This window comes from Apostichopus japonicus, chromosome 14, assembly GCF_037975245.1.
Source record: "Apostichopus japonicus isolate 1M-3 chromosome 14, ASM3797524v1, whole genome shotgun sequence".
Lineage (NCBI taxonomy): Eukaryota > Metazoa > Echinodermata > Holothuroidea > Aspidochirotida > Stichopodidae > Apostichopus > Apostichopus japonicus.
The window spans coordinates 21,882,653-21,899,528 of record NC_092574.1 but is presented as its reverse complement, the minus strand read 5'-3'; the positions used below and the strand labels follow the sequence as shown (position 1 = coordinate 21,899,528).

At 36.4% G+C, this 16,876-nt stretch overlaps 3 protein-coding genes across 5 annotated transcripts in view; 2 read left to right on the top strand and 1 right to left on the bottom strand.

The window, feature by feature from the left end:
• Window positions 1-8,079, top strand: part of LOC139979676 (cytoplasmic FMR1-interacting protein 2-like) — a 34,192-nt gene extending 26,113 nt beyond the window's left edge. The window contains exons 28-29 of one of the 3 annotated variants that reach the window (XM_071990694.1): window positions 2,587-2,745; window positions 6,294-6,424. In XM_071990694.1, the coding sequence (XP_071846795.1) occupies window positions 2,587-2,736 (150 nt within the window). In that variant the 3' untranslated portion in view covers window positions 2,737-2,745; window positions 6,294-6,424. Of the gene's footprint in view, window positions 1-2,586; window positions 2,746-6,293 lie in introns of all 3 variants that reach the window. The other 2 variants (XM_071990697.1, XM_071990693.1) reach the window with 2 other exon arrangements.
• The window catches only part of LOC139979681 (vacuolar protein-sorting-associated protein 36-like), a 72,871-nt gene that overhangs the window by 39,935 nt on the left and 16,060 nt on the right, over window positions 1-16,876 (top strand). The window lies entirely within an intron of this gene.
• Window positions 7,384-16,511, bottom strand: LOC139979680 (WD repeat-containing protein 55-like). Its single transcript, XM_071990705.1, has 8 exons — window positions 16,345-16,511; window positions 15,137-15,243; window positions 14,890-14,987; window positions 13,976-14,136; window positions 12,652-12,758; window positions 12,028-12,127; window positions 10,959-11,128; window positions 7,384-10,381 (listed from the first exon to the last, which is right to left on the bottom strand). Exons 1-8 carry the CDS (start codon window positions 16,498-16,500, stop codon window positions 10,129-10,131), a joined length of 1,152 nt encoding a protein of 383 aa, XP_071846806.1. The 5' UTR covers window positions 16,501-16,511; the 3' UTR covers window positions 7,384-10,128.

The window sequence follows — 16,876 nt, the reverse complement described above, 5'->3', positions numbered from 1 at the left end:
TTTATGACCCACTTAAAACAGGGCTAAATACTGGTATATATGACCCACTAATACCATTGCTTATTACATGGTATATATGACCCAATAAGACCATCACTATTTACATGGTATTTTATGGTGCACTAAAACAGGGCTAATTACATGGTATTTATGATCCACTAAGACCATTGCTAATTTCATGGTATTTAATGAGGTACTAAAAACAGGGCTAGTTGCATGATATTCATGGCACTAAAATTATGGCTAATTTGGTGTGTTAATGAACCACTGTATCAAGGGCTAAATTAAATAGTTTTTGGTGACCAACTAAAGCTAGGGCTAATTACATGATATTCATTAACCACTTGCTTATTACATAGTATTTATGATGCACTAAAAACAGGGCTGATTACATGCCCATTAAAACCAGGTATAAGGAACTCATGACCAACTAAAACCAGAGTTAACTTCATGGGACTGATAACCTTACATGTGCTGTACTCTGTGAGCTACCCTGTGGTTACAAACATAAGCCAGGCCGACCGCATTTACGATGGATTGACAATTTAACCAATTGGTCCGGCCGTTCTGCAGCCCAGCTACTCGAAGATGGCAGGCACCGGATTAACATTATAAAAGGTTACAAACCTAAGATTGTTTATAATCTTCGGGAGGTCAACGGGCCAATTTGGCTTATGACTATTGACTATAGGACTGATAACCCACTTAATAACCAGGTATCTGCATGAAGATCTGAACCGACTAAAACCTGCGTGTGAATCGGGAACAGCCAGGTCAAAGTACATTTGACTCAGGAAGCAATAAAACCAGGTTGTGACTTACAATGCCAAGCTTCATACCTGCTTGTGAGCCACTAAAATCAACAGAGTGACCTATGCATGACCCACTTCAAACAGAGTTTCCTGCATGTGGCTCACCACCCTGTAAACGTGACTCACATTTTGTGACATTTCGTGACATTCACATGACTCAGGACCCAGCAAACCAAAGGTTAACTGCACATTCACCTGACTCAGGACCCAGCAAACCAAAGGTTAACTGTACATTGTCATGACTCAGTGCCAAGCAAACCCAAGGTTAACTGCTCATTCAAATGACTCAGGACCCAGCAAACCAAAGGTTAACTGCACATTCACATGACTCAGGACCCAGCAAACCCAAGGATAACTGCACATTCATGTGACTCAGGACCCAGCAAACCAAAGGTTAACCGCACATGACCCAATATCCAGTAAAGCCTAGATTTGACCGTACACATGTCGAACTTAAGTCAGTTAACCTGCTTGTGGTTGAAGACATTTTATTAAGAGTTTGTTCCGGGAGAGACAAAAGTACAGAGAAACCCCGACGGACTACTGCAGTAATTAAACAGAATTCTCACTGTAGATGAACTTGATGTAATCAAACTGAATTCATATTAATAGACCTTTAGGAAATATCATAATTGACAATCATTTCATAACACAAAACAGTCAAGTGTGTTAGGGGGCGTATGCATGTACTTGTTTTGTATTCTGACCAAGGACTAGAACAAAAGAATTCCTGGTCCTCTAAATGTGATTTCTAAAGAATCACCACGTCCTCGATAGAATTCTATTGTTATGGGGTATTGTTATGGTTAGGGTACGTGGATTTGAACAATGGAAGAAACAATGGGGTCCTCGGTCTGAATGTAAAACACACCTGTGTGTGTGTGTGTGTGTGGAATCCTGGCATCTAGTATTGCTTCCTGTAGTGCTGGTAGTAAAGCTTAGCAATCCACAGGAGTATCCCATTTGTTCTCATGATTCCATTCATATATTGCAGGTTGTACCAACATAAGCCAAACCATTTCCTAAGTGACAAAATAGCTAGGCGAGAAAGAGGGGGTGGGGTGGGGGTTGGGAGGGGATTCTGTGTTTAGAATACATTGTCAATATAATTTGCAGTCTTCTTAGTCATTTGCCATGTGTATTATTGCATTACCTATCTGTAAGGTAAAAACAGTGTTTGCAAAACCTCAGAAGATCTGAAAAGGCTACTTTTTGTTTTGGTTGAACATGTGTTTCTGGAGTTTTTTAATATTTCACTGTTGGTCAGTACTAGTTGATGCAATGGAATATTTAATATAGCCATAAATCGGATGAGTTGAAATTCATTAGATTACTAAACAATCACTGGTTGGTTAGGAGGAATGAGAGAAAGGGAGGGGGGAGAGGGGGGCGGTAGTAGTAGGAAGCATCAGTTTTGAGATATGAGTTAGATTTGTTTGGTTTTAGAATAACTGAGGGTGACCTCTTCTCTCCTAGATGTTTTTAGAAACGGTATTTTTGTGTTCCGTCTGTCTTCCTTGCAGTGCAGCATATTTTCTGTCAAATTGCAAATTGTTTCTCATTTCTATTACACCATGTCATACCCTCCAATGATCCCTCCTGTTTTCCTTAAGCCAGACAGTGCACCCCTTACTTCTTACCCTTAGTGCAAATACCTGCTTTAATCTCTCCATCCAATCCTGTTGTATCACTTATCCCACCAATCCACTCTCGCCGTTCTCCTTTCACCGTTAACCTACCTTTGTGATTTCATGTTTTTTCTTGCTCTTCTCAGAGTCTTAAGAGACTTACGAACCGAATTGACAAATTCCAGTGTCTGAACAAGCAAATCTTTGCCTCAATCAATAGATATTACAAACATGAGGTGGATGTCAGACACTTTGCCTCACCAATATACCGCGAGGCTGAAGAGCAAGTTATATAGAGTAAACAGGTCTTTGATTTACATCATTGCTACCTCTTTATTATTCTGAGCAGAGGGCAGTATTTTGCATCATCGTCATCATCAGCAGCAGCAGCAGCAGCAACTACACAAAATATTGCTTCAATATTTTGTTGCTCTTGTTTGAAAAATCTATTTTATTTTCTGTTGGGGAATATTTTGCTTCTCTGATTTTCAAATTTTGATGCAAAGCTGCATCGTAGGTCGACCTCCTGTAGAACGATCTCACAAAGCCCATATTTTTCACTGCATTATAAATCATGATGAAAACCTAACATTAAAAGTTTATTTTTCTTGTAGGTTATTTTGTGGTTTGCTGGAAATCTCACAAATGATTGCTTTGGAATATTTATCAAAAGGCAATTCTAATGTCCACAAATTTGCAGTGCTTTATATTAGAATCTGCAGACACACTCTCCTTATTGGATGCAAATATTTAGCTTTTGAATCACTGCATTATTTTACAGTACAACCCATCACAGAAATATTCCACAAATTATGGGTGGACACCCTCACCAAATGTACCTTATAGCTATCCTTCTTCTCCTTCTTCTTCATAACAGCCCCACAAGCATTCCCATCGCATCTCACCACAAAATTACCGCTAAAGCTCTTCTACATTCGAAGTATCTTGTTGCATAATATATGAAAGCTCTTGGAATTTAAGATATATTTTCATTTACTAAAAAAAAAACAAAAAAAAAACCCATTGACAAAAGGTATTATAAACTTCAAAAAGCAGGCTGAGATAAATTTGAAAATTATTGTTTGATTTTGTTTGTTTGTAAAGTTGTCCAGCAAATCAAGAGAAACACAGAACTAACAAAAAAAGAACAACTGCGGTTTCTTTTATGTTGCACTAAAGAGCCTGACTAAGCTATGTGCACTCAACGAGTTTTGTTGCTGCAAGCCTAGAGAAACGTGGATTTAATCGCATGGAGGCTAACATTATTATAATTAAAAGTTATCAATGACATTCTGCTAATACTATTTCTATATTTCAATCTGTTTATTGGTAGTAGGTCTGTCTGTTTGAGCAACCTGCAGAATGGGTTTGTGTACATAAAAGAAATGACTTGAGATATGTCTACAGAGTGAGTGTGTGCACATAAAAGAGAGGACTTGCAATTGCAGAGTGGGTGTGTGCACATAAAAGAGAGGACTTGAATGTCTGCAGAATAGGTGTGTGCACATGGCACAAATGACTTGAAATGTCTGAAGAGTGGGTGTGTGCACATGAAAGAAATGACTTGCAATATGTCTACAGAGTGGGTGTGTGCACATGAAAGAGAGGACTTGAAATATGTCTGCAGAGTGGGTGTGTGCACATGGAAGAAATGACTTGAAATGTCTGCAGAGTGGGTGTGTGCACATGAAAGAAATGACTTGCAATATGTCTACAGAGTGGGTGTGTGCACATGAAAGAGAGGATTTGAAATATGTCTGCAGAGTGGGTGTGTGCACATGAAAGAAATGACTTTCAATATGTCTACAGAGTGGGTGTGTGCACATGAAAGAGAGGACTTGAAATATGTCTGCAGAGTGGGTGTGTGCACATGGAAGAAATGACTTGAAATGTCTGCAGAGTGGGTGGGTGCACATGAAAGAAATGACTTGCAATATGTCTACAGAGTGGGTGTGTGCACATGAAAGAGAGGATTTGAAATGTCTGCAGAGTGGGTGTGTGCACATGAAAGAAATGACTTGCAATATGTCTACAGACTGGGTGTGTGCTTATGAAAGAGAGGACTTGAAATATGTCTGCAGAGTGGGTGTGTGCACATGGAAGAAATGACTTGAAATGTCTGCACAGTGGGTGTGTGCACATTAAAGAACTTGCAATATCTCTGCAAAATGGGTGTGTACATGAAAGAAATGACTTGAAATGTCTGCAGAGTGGGTGTGTGCACATTAAAGAGATGATTTAATGTTTGTAGAGTGGGTGGGCAGATTAAAGAAATCACTTGCAATATGACTTCAAAATCATTACAAAACCCACGAGGTCTTTTTTGGTTCTTTCATTAACCACATTCACACGTTGATGTCAACTGACTATTAAGGTTTTATGTTAAGATAGTTTGGCATGTCACAGAAATGAAATGACAACAGCTGCATACTATTAAATTACTGATATTAAGTAGCGATGTCATAAGTCCATTACAGGTATGTAAGGCAGAGGAACAGTTAGTTACCATGGTAATGATACTGTCAGCAGTGTTTATTATCAGTTCTTCCGTTTCTGTGCCCGAGAATACATTGCTATCATGTTGCTAGCATTGCTATATTACACAGCTAACCACTGCATGATGCAGCAATCTTTTGCAGTACAGTATAACTGTCTATAACCTTTTGTACTCCATTCTCCCCAACCCACTGCCCCCCCCCGACCCCCAAACATTATTGAGTTTGCATCTCGCTATGTAAATATTAACCCTGCAAGCACCATTTTATGCAGTAATATGATACGCACTTCCCTTCAACATTTTATTTGCCTCATACTTAGCTGTCTCAAGGTTTGTAAGTTTATTAAACTCCAGGAGACGTAATCATGCAGGTAAACTATTCTGTGCATAATTTTTTTTTATCACAACCAGTGAATCTGTAAATAACCTTTGACATTTTTCTTTTCACTGATTTTTTGCTGATATTGCTAAAAAAGGCTGGAAAAATTTGGTTATTGCATGGTAACCGTACATACAGATTAAAACTGATATTATTATCATGTACACTGTTGTTTAACAATTGAGCTGAACGTTGAATCTTATTTATACTTGCTATGTTATTACCCGTCTTGTTTTCTGCGATTGTTTATATAAATGGAATCCTTAATAGAATTTGCTGTCTTTTCAAAAACCATAGTGACACAATGAATTTCATCAAAATGTCAATAGCAATATCTCAAAGCCCACTAAACAAATTTTTGGCTTGTATCCATTTTTCGGTGTCTTACTCAATATTCAAGCTTTTTAAATAGGTAACTGACTGGATTCTGCTGCAATATGACTTCTGTTCAGAACTCATTAGTAATCCTGAAATGGTTGTTTTAAACTTTATGGAAACAGTAATTACTATCTTGTGTTCCCTTGGCATCAAATTATCGACAGCGCACCAAAAAATCAAGTCCAATATTACCTTTCCTGGACAATGTGAAATGTGTCTTTAAGACCGTTTGAAATGCCTCAGAAATGATGTTATGCAAGATTATAGTTTAAGTTTGTTTGCCTGAAGATTGGCATATTGTTGTCTTTACATTACAGATGGATGGTCTTGTCACTAAATTTGGATGTGCCATCTCCATGGAGCTAAAAGAAAAAATGTTCTCTCTCTCTCAAAAAAAGAATCATCTGAATGCAAAAATTACCAGTAAAAGTCATTTTTAATTTGTCATTATTTTGGGCTCGGCTTTAAACTCTGAGATCCTTACCATGTTGGTTCGAAATAAGAGACATCTGAGGATATTCCTTAGGATTTTCCTTAGGATTTTCCTTAGTCTGTAACATCATTAATTCGGTGTGTTGTCCTTTCATTATACTTTACAGCCTATCGGTAGATTAACGGACAGGATCCGGAAATTCCAGATTCTCAACAGTCAAATCTTTTCCGTTCTCAATCGTTATTTGAGGCCGGGAGAAGGAGATGGCCCCGCGGTGGAGCAAGTCAGATGCTACAAACCACCGATACACCAGTCCGTTCTGGACGGCATGTAGGAACGGTCTCAGTAAAAGATAATCCACGTGCAGAGTAGAACTGGACAAATCTGTTGACTCTTCAATTTTGCCGCCTTACATGTTGTTTTTAATATATCAACTATGTCCTTACATTGAAAGAAATAATAGTAAAAAATTAAAGAAATAATTCGGAAACTACCTCCCAAGCACATTCATCTTTTGTATAGCATATATTAGTTGTAATGTTTGCATTATGTTTATGACATTTTCATTCCCTCTTGCAAGGGATTTCAAATCCTCCCCCCCTCCTTCCCACAGAATTGGAATGTAAGATTTTACATAAATGATTTATCTTGGCTTGGAATCTACCAACATTTTTAAACAGTTCTGCAATACCACCACCATATATTTAGCCACGAAGTGTAACCAACTGTATTTCTACACGACCATAACAACATATAAACTGAAGCTGTACCCTCTATCAAATTAAGAGATCCCAATTATTAACTCAAATCATAAAATAAGTTTGAAGCAGTTTCCTTTGAAGTAATTTTGCTCAGTTGGTGATGCTTTGTCACATTAAAATCCTATAATTATATAGGACAATAGGTCTAGGTAACATTGCTGTTCTTCCAACATTTTTTCCACTTAAAAGCAAGGTGTTACAAATTTAATATAACTGTGTGAGGAGCAAAAAACTCTACTTTAATCTCTATTTTAAGAGAGAGAATTTAAATGCAAATAGTGGTAGTCGCTCGAACCTGGCAAATTATTGCATTGGACTTTGCCGAAACCAGATACGAATATTCATGTATTTGTGATTATGGCTATTTTAGTTACTTTCTTATACCTGTTCATTTAAATGTACTTATGTCATAAGCTGCTCGAGAGTATTGTGTGGGAACTTCAAATCTTTTTTTGAATAAAACACAAGAACTTCATTGAGCGATGATATTTCTTAAAAATCATTCTGTATAATAAATTTTACAGAAATTCTCTTCTTTTTTTCTTCTTGCATGCCAGCTATTTTTTCCCCCTTTTTTTCTTTTTGAAGAGAACACTCTGTGCTGTAGCAACACTTTCAATGTTGTATTTCTTAAATATCAACCAAACAAATGAATCTTGTATATTTAGGTGAATTAGATAAGAAAACTAATAAGAGTAAAAACTATTACTACTTAGTGAAAAGACTTGTTGAGCAAACAAACCATGTATAATAAAAAAGCTATTTGAAGAGATATAAAAACAATACTGTTACACATCCTAAGTTTTAGAGATTTGTAAAAAAAGAATTAAAATTGTTAATAAAAAAAAAATCTGTATTATGCGATATATATAGCCTTCATTTCATATACCCATCAAAAGTAAGAAACCATGTATTGCTTAGGAATTTAGTTAAACTTTTTGAATATTTGTGGCTTTTCCTTTTTTCAGTTGATTCCAAGCCTAACTGTTTGTAGAAGAAATTGCAGAACTGCTTCAGCTACCCAGAGTTTCAATAAAATATGTATGGAAGGTTCCTCTGTGCTCTTTAGCCTATACAGCCTAGTGTTATAATTGCTATGCAAAGTTCAGTTAAATCAAATAAATTATATGAGTCGGTTTTATGCTGCACATGGTATATATTAGTTGCTAGAGTATTCTTATTTATTAAAAATTAAACGTGATTGCAGCATTCCATCAATGATGCGCAGCACATGTTAAAATAAGTTCTGTAATGACTAACAAGAAAGGTTTATGCAAAGTTTTGATAGGTTGTCACAAGGAACACTGCACTTTATATTCTGGCCTAAGCTTAATTTTGATTTCAGTGGGTCACTTAATAGTTGAGGTTAAAGGGATACTCTTTCAAATTGTATGGCAATCTCTTTGTGAAAGGTGATAGAGTGTGTCTTGTAGAGAAATTTTTGGTACCATTTTTGTAACTACTTTACTTGTATTGATCATGTTATTGTGTTTTCTTAAATAACCAAAAATTTATTGTGATGGTTTGTTATTGGTGACGGTATAAAGTCACACTGAGTAGACGTTTTTTGTCACTGTTGTTTGTACTGACGTTACTTGTGTTGGTCTTCTGTTTTGAAATTAAAAGAAAAAAGTATTAAAATATAATTTGTCTTGTTATTTTGTTTAGCAGGTGAAAACAAAATTGTTTAATACTTTAATATTTTAATGACACTTAATGACACCCCTAACAAAGAGGGGTTGGGGAGTGGTGAGAGGGGGCTAGGAATCTTGGTCCCAGCAATGATTTGCATGCAAATTTCATCCTCACTGATATTGGGACATGGACTTCTGGCTTCCTCCAAACCATCTCAAACCTGTATCCATTAGGAGAATCATAATGATATTATTCAATTGAAAAAAAGGACAAAACAAAGTTTTGGGAATGTTAGGGTTCCTTTTATGTAAATTTAAAATGTCCATAACAATTCCAAATTTAATAAATACTTCCAGTTGAACATGTTTACTTGAATCTGACTTGAGTAATAACCAACCCTGGATTTAATGTTTAATATTAAAAAAAGGTTAATTCTATCAATAATAGGAAAATATGTGTGAGAATAGGAAGAAAACCATACTATTCACTTCTTTTGTAATTTGAAATTTATATTCATTCATAGCTTTACAAAGGAATCTTTGTATGAAAATGATTTACACAGTTTCACATTGGCCTTGTCAACTGAAATAAAATATCATCTTACTACAAGTACCTGCCTTGTATAATAACCTTGGCAAAAAAGTGCAAAAGCTGATTAATGCTGTTAAACCTAAAATAGATACTACACTACCTCTCCAAAAATTCTTCAAAGGAATATTTTGGGACATCAACTCTAGGTTCATTATCTCTAGATTTCAATATATGATGGTAAAGAACCGTTTAGGTTGAGTAAAAGTGGGTGGATTAGAGACATGTGGGCACCAAAACTGAATATCTGGAATAAAACAAACATGCCGTAACATCTACAGAGACCAACCATATCAATGCCTCTGCTCATAAATTCATACCATTGAAAATTACAATACATCTTGCAATACACAACTTCAAGTACACACCTACCAATACACACCTTCCAATACACATCTACATGCCTCCTACTTCGATCGCTCTAATTAAGATTATTTGGATGGGTCACTTCACTTATACACACTTCTGGCCACAAAAAAAAGTTTTGTACAGAATAGGGTGCAACTACCTTTTTCTTATAACCTGGGGGGGGGGGGGGGGTTGGCAAGAGGTCTTAGATGTTGAGTCATCCAGGGGAGGGTTTTTTTTTTTTTTAGGAGAGGTTTGTCCCTCCTCTTGAGAAACATTGGGAGGATGTGTAGATGCAAACTGGTGCTGTATTTTGCAAATGTTTGAAACAATGTACCTCAAATACATGTTTTATAATACGTACGTATGAAGTATTCTACCGCCGCACCCTTCTCCCCCCCCCCCCCAACTCCCCCAGCAATATACATAGTTGTGTCCCAGCTTCAGAACAGTACATTGGCAATGAGGCCATGAAGATAATTTCAATATGACCTTATTGCATTGGACTGACACTATCCAAGTTAAGTTTGTCAGAGGGAATAGAAGGACCTGTTACCCACCACCAGGTGTAATAACCTGCCTTAGATTTTCCTACTCCTGAATTCACCTCGGCCTGCTGCCGTAGAATTCCTCTCATGGAGTTTTACGATGTTCAGGGATTGGATTCCTTCATTCCAGATCCGCAAAGAAATTCTCTTCTTTTCCTTTGGCGTCCAACCTTTTATTTTTATCGGAAACTTTAGCTTTCTTCTCCAGTTTGCCTATGTGATGGAAATGTTCCACGTCCCAGAATTTGATCCTTTGGTCATGTCCGCAGCTTGCTAGGATGGTCGCCTCGCCATTGACTGTCAAATTATTTACCGGTAGGTTGCCATGGTCACCAATGATCCCCATGAACCGGTGAGGATACACATTGACTGCTCTGAGATATCGAGAAAAAATGAAAAACGTCAAATTCGTCATAAATAATATTACAATCAGAGAATGTTTCATTAAAACAGAATTCAATCATCAAGAAAAACACCCACTGCTTGTCTTGCTTAAACCTTGGTTGTACCAGGAACAGATCTAGATCTTGAGGTTTTATAAAGGAGTAGGTACAGTCCTGGCATAATTGAAGCAGACTCCCAAGTAGGGAATCTGTGGGGTCCTGCCCCAGACAAAAATGAGGAAAATTTGTCAAATCAGGAATTCTGTGGCGCATTTAGACTATTAATCTTAACACAAGGTTGCACTAATAACAATTTTGCATGAAGTTGAAAAGGAGTAGGGGAGGGGGTCAGAGGGGGGTTTTCAAGCCCACTACAACACCTGGATGCACTAATGCATGCCTTTCTATATACATACCAGGCCTACATGTATAGTTCTTCATGTTACAGTAAATAATACCTTTTTCTTTGAAGCACTTTGTAGACATTTTATTTTCCTGATAACACAAGATGATATGAGTCTCTTCACACAGTTTTCCTTTCTTTCTCCATGCTGTGATAAATACTCACCTTATCATGCCGTCACCAGAACCTGTGCATATTAAATCATCCAGAATTTTACAGCTGAAATCTACCGATTCTGGATGGCCAGGGAAGCGGTCGCTGATGTCACCAAACTCCTCCCAGTTGTAAAAATTCAGACTGCCGTCACTGCCCCCACAAACCACCTTCCTTCCTCTCTGTAATGCAACGTACAGATAAGAAATTAGCAAGGAAGACTTTGGGAGAAGGAAAGTACATTTATGGGACAGCAGAATTTTAGCAAGTGACCCAAAAAAGTGATGAGCTCATTCTCCAGGTACTTGAGAGGGCAAGAAGCAGGTTTTATAGGCTAAATGGTATAACACAGACATTTCACTCAACGATACATTTGATAGCTTGTTGTTTTTGTGTTCTTGGTGAGGATGTTTGAAAAGTTATAATAAGAAACTCTGTACAAACTAACTATAACAACCAAAGAAGCTGTAATATGGACTTATAAAAAATCAAAACAAAAAGGTTAGTCTTTCTTTGAAAGAGTCTGCAGAGGTGACAGACTTGATATGGACAAGACAAAGATTTCAAAAACTTAGGAGCTGCAGATGAGATGGAGCAAGAATTTGTAGCTGATTGAACAAGGTTAATCTTGAGGAACATAGATTTTGGCATGTGACTTAAATATGTAGACAATTAAATGAAGAAATCTTTTGAAGGTAATTTTTAATCATCTGTTCCAAAAAACAAAACAAAAAGATAACAGCATTTCATCCGCCATGCGCAGAAAGTTAAAAAAAAATGTTATTTATTCAAATAAGATTGCCTATCAGCCAAGCTGGGACAAAGAGCTGCACTTTTTATGGAATTATGGCCAGGAAAGATGTCTTCGTCATCATTGCTTTAAGAACCTTCACAAATGTTTTGCATTTATCATGTCACTTCCAAATCTATATTGCACTCAAAAGTGTCAGCAACATTTCATTTAGAATGAGATTTTAAGCAAATCAAACTACTTTGTTACAAGAATACAGAGGTGGTCACTGCATATGCTTTTCGTCTGACAACCCCACCCCACACCCACCCCTACCCTATAAATACTTACCCTCACTATTTCTACACACATTAGTTCAGAATGTAAATTTTCAGACTGCAGATCAAAGCGTCTTCTTTTGATGTTAAATGTTGACATGGTACCGTCTCCACTACAAGTAATTAAAATGGACATGAAAATGTATCAAATGTGTCAAAATAATAACTATATTCATCAACGTACAAATAAATTTTCCAATAAAGGTGGAATCTGTCATGAATCAATATCTTCTTGAATTGTTCTGTTACAACATCAAATGATCAAAGGCCAATAACAAGGATGATTTATAGAGAGAAACAAAAGACTTCCGAGAGACATCGTCGTGACAACATGTCAGACCATTCAACCACATGACTTTATTATCTGCAAAGGGCGAAGACTTTACGATGCAATAGTTGTTTGCTTAATCATGAAGTCTACGTCAGGTTGGGAGTTATAATATAGATTTCTGACAACATTGCATAATATTCACAAATAACTGCATACCCCTCATACCCCAGACGATCTATTTTGATGGAGAGTTTTGAGGGAACTATGTGTTTACAGATCAAAAGTCATAATTCTAACTGCACCTGGATGTTTGCGCCACGCCGAGTTGAACAAAAACCAACCTTTGGATGTTCTAAACTTTCTAACCTTGTAGCAAAAACAATCCTGTTGGTTTCATCCACTGCAATGTCACTCAAGTAATCTTCATTCTGTTTGGCTTCAAATACAGCTTTCTCAAACCTCAGATCCCATAACTGATAGAAAAACAAATGGGAAAAACCATTTACCTCCATTTATCCTCTTTTTTCTTTTCTTCTTTTGTATACAAAGCATTCATCATTCTATAAATAATCTTTCCAATAGAAAGTAGACAACACGATATAAATAAATATTCCTTCCTTACTATACTAACAAGGGGTGTGGGGGGAGGGGGCATATAAATAAGTAAAGAAAACAAAAGAAAGAAATGTTTTTTAGCACGATAAATTTTAACAATATCTGCTAGAAATGTACAGACAATTATGAATTATCAAAATTTTATAAGGAAGTGTACTGGAGGTAAGTTAACTGTATATAAGGAGTAATACACTTTTCAAAGGGCATTATGGATCTATTTTTTACTCCTCTTGCTGTTGGAGATGACCTAATTTATGCAAAAAAATAACGTCAGATGATGAAATTTGCAAAATACTGGTTCATGCTTTGGTGGCCAGGCTTGACTTCCTCAATTCTTTACTCTTTGGCCTGTCAGATTTATCCATACAGAAATTTCAGAAAATTCAAAACTCTGTGGCACGCATTGTGAAAGGAAGACCAGAGGTTGCCATACAACTCCACTCTTGAGGGAACTTCGCTGGCTTCCTATTAGCGACCCAATTCAATTTAAAATACTCCTACTCTCTTTCCGCACTCATTATTTGGAACAGCCTGTATATATCTCTCAACTACACTCTCCCTGTGCTCCTGTCCATTGTCTTTGTTCCTCTGCCAAGGCCTACCTTTCTCTTCCCAATTCATGTTTAAAAGTAAATGGGTACCAATGTTTTGCCTACTCTGCTCCTTATCTGTGGAACCAGCTACCAGATCAGAGTAGATTTTGCACTTAACTTTCTATGTTTAATAAGAGTTACCTAAAGACTCTTGTCTTGTTCATTTGATTGCGATTACTTGTTTCGTCAAGCACCTAGAGCAGTTCCTTCTTGTTTCTGATTTGGTGCTATTATAAATCCACTGTATTATTATTATTATCAAACATATTAAATTGGTGAGAATACATTTCCAAATGTTTGCATGTCATGGGTCCAACTACTTAAGTTGACAAGTCAGTTAAAGATTAAAGAAAACTTTCCATTGCCATCATCACATGGAAATGTAGCTGGTCAATATAACTTAAATGCTCTTTCAAAAATAAATTTAATTATCGATGGATGGAAGGGTCAAAGGTCTCGTCCAAAATTTTGCCGTCTCTCACCTTTAACCTCCCGTCATCGTCACCGGTCACTACATGTTTGTCACCTGCCACAGCCACTGTTGAAATTGCTGCATCATGTGCCTTCACAAATTCCCTCTCAACTTTACCCGTCTCAGTGTTGAAGAGCTTCCACGATTTATCCTTGGATATGCAGACTAAACCTTGATGGAGGAAAGTATGCATCATTTCATGTCTTATCAGCTGTCTTTAATCAACATTTTGTATAACTAGTATCCAATTTTTAAAGCTGAATTTTTTTTTTCATGACAGGGAGACATCTCCATTGCAAGAATATGAATTGAAGGTGACAGATGTAAAGAACAAACAAAGTTGTGTAATTGAAAAAAAGAAGGGAAACTTAGCTTGTGACAGGAAATGATTAATTCAAGTGATTAATTGTATTAATTAATTAATTAAATAAATAAAGATGAAAGAAATTAAAGAGATTAAGATTAAAGAAATAATTAAAGAAATTAAGTAAAGTGATTAATTAATTAAACACCAAGCTGGTGTCTTCTACTAGTCTCATCAACTTTTGTCATTTCACCACCTTCACCAGAAATGGTGGATGGGTTGCTCTCTATCCTTCTACAAGACCACCCACGGAATGTAACATTTCAGAAATTTGTCCTTGGTCACTCCCTTATTCTTTGGTATCACAATCTTCCAGCATAATTACATTGAACCAAGTTAGTAAATAATTAATACTTTATAAATCCTTCTACCGGAATGTGGACACATTTAAACATCATGAAGCATAAATAAATTAATCAAAGACGTAAGAACAAGCAACGATAAAACTATGTTAATCATAAAACAAAACACATCAATCAAAATTACTTTATAAAATATTTATTATGAAGCTTGTAGCAATATAGGTTTATAAAAAGAAGAAGAAGGTGGTTTCCTCTTACTTTCACCGTCCTCTGTAAACCTCACAGATCGAGAGGATTTCTTGAACCCTTCAGTTGACCACACTTCTACAGGTTCTTCTTGGGCTTTACATGAATACCTTCAAAAGTGAAAGAATAGAAAAATAACAAATATTATGCTTCCTTTTTTTCTGAACACAAAACACTCAGGAATGAATAATTAAAAATCAAGACAAATATGCTTTTACAACATTTGAAATGTGTTTTCTTTCTAAATATTTCTACTCACAATTTGATTGTTCCATCAATGAAACTTGCGGCTAATAACGGCTCTGCTGGGTGGAATTCTAAACCCATCGCTGGCAAGTCTAACTCTACAAACTTTGGTAAACGATTCTGTTGAAACAAAGAAGATGGCATGTAAAAGCATCATTACTGAACCACTTAAATTTCATTTTCATCATTCACTCTTAAGATACACTCGTTTTGAAAAAAGTTGGTTTGATACTTAAATCTTTCAAGCATTAAATTAAGCAACCACAATTTTATTAATTTTTTATAAATGATATTAGCAATCTAGATCATGTCTGGTTTATTTTTATTTGGTAGTCGACAAGTTTTCAAATGTTGATTAATGTCATGAGCAAGGTCTATGTGGCAACCAAGCATTAAAAAGTTGGTTAAATTACAAACAAAGACTGACCAATCATAATATGCTATCTTCAATGTGAAATTACCAAATATACATTGTTTGCATTATTCAACTTGGACTAAAGAATCATCTCTTTTCAATTAAATCATTCAACAATGGTTTAATGTTACGCAATGAACCAAGACATTTTAAATAAAGTATGATAGTTTTGCAGAGAACGAATGATGATGAAATGCCATAAATACCATCAACAACAACATTCCAGATGATTTAACCAAAACTAAATTCTTATCTGCTGTTTTGGTAGGATGACAACTGGTAGTGGTAATGGTATGTCATCAAAATGTCACTGGACACCTCCAGTGGCATCAAGAATCAGGTTGGGCTATGGGGCCAAAGTATGTCACTGGGTATAATGCTTTCATTTTCCTTAAGTACATCTATACACAACACACGAAACGTAAGATGCACATAGTTTGCTCATATAATTTCTCCGATTTTCCCCCTCTAGTATAGTAAATGTCAAAAGAAACTTGCTATGGAGTGTGCATACTGTATAATATTGAGTATGTATTGTAATTTCATTTCAAATAGAATTTCCCGTTCGATATTTGGATGGGGTGTGCGATACCGTAAGATTATCGAGGGGAACACCGCGGGTTCAATTCATAATTTTAATACTTATTCAATGTCCGACGATTCATTCGTCATTGCCTGTCTCTCTTCTTTCGTTAAACCCATCCTACGCTGTACATGTATACTAAGTATAGGACTCAAAGTTAGGCCTAATAATATTAAAGGTATGGGATTGACAATCAGACATTGTCTCGAGTTTATCAACTTACGACATGCTCTTCTTCCTTTTCTTCAGTAAGCTCAGTAGACGAATCCTGAAGTGCCTCTGCGGTCTCTGTCTCACTTTCGTGTTCCTTGCTGTTTTTAGAAGCCATCGTTCTGTCAGTGTTAGTCGTCAAAGCATGGGCGCCACACAGTGACAACATTGCGAAATCATTGCCAATCATGTTGAAGTTAGTGTGTATACAACTCAAACTTTTCAAAGGAAGATTCGCTAGTCTCCACTTTCTGTGAAAATTGAGGTTTCTTTGCCAGACAAATTAAAGGATATAACCAATGTCGGACCAGAGCATGAGGTGAGGGAGGGGACGTGGGAAGGGGGTTGGACGGGGAAGAGGTGCACAAGTAACCCCTTTCCATAACTATTTGTTATATGCTATAAAAACAAGTTTATTTTGGAATTGGGTGTTGTGTGTGGGCGTGCAGGGGGGCCAAGAAAACCTGATTTATGATTTATGAAAAAAATAGAAATCATATAGACAAAAAACCTTTCCCGGTCAGATAATTACACGAAATTGGTGT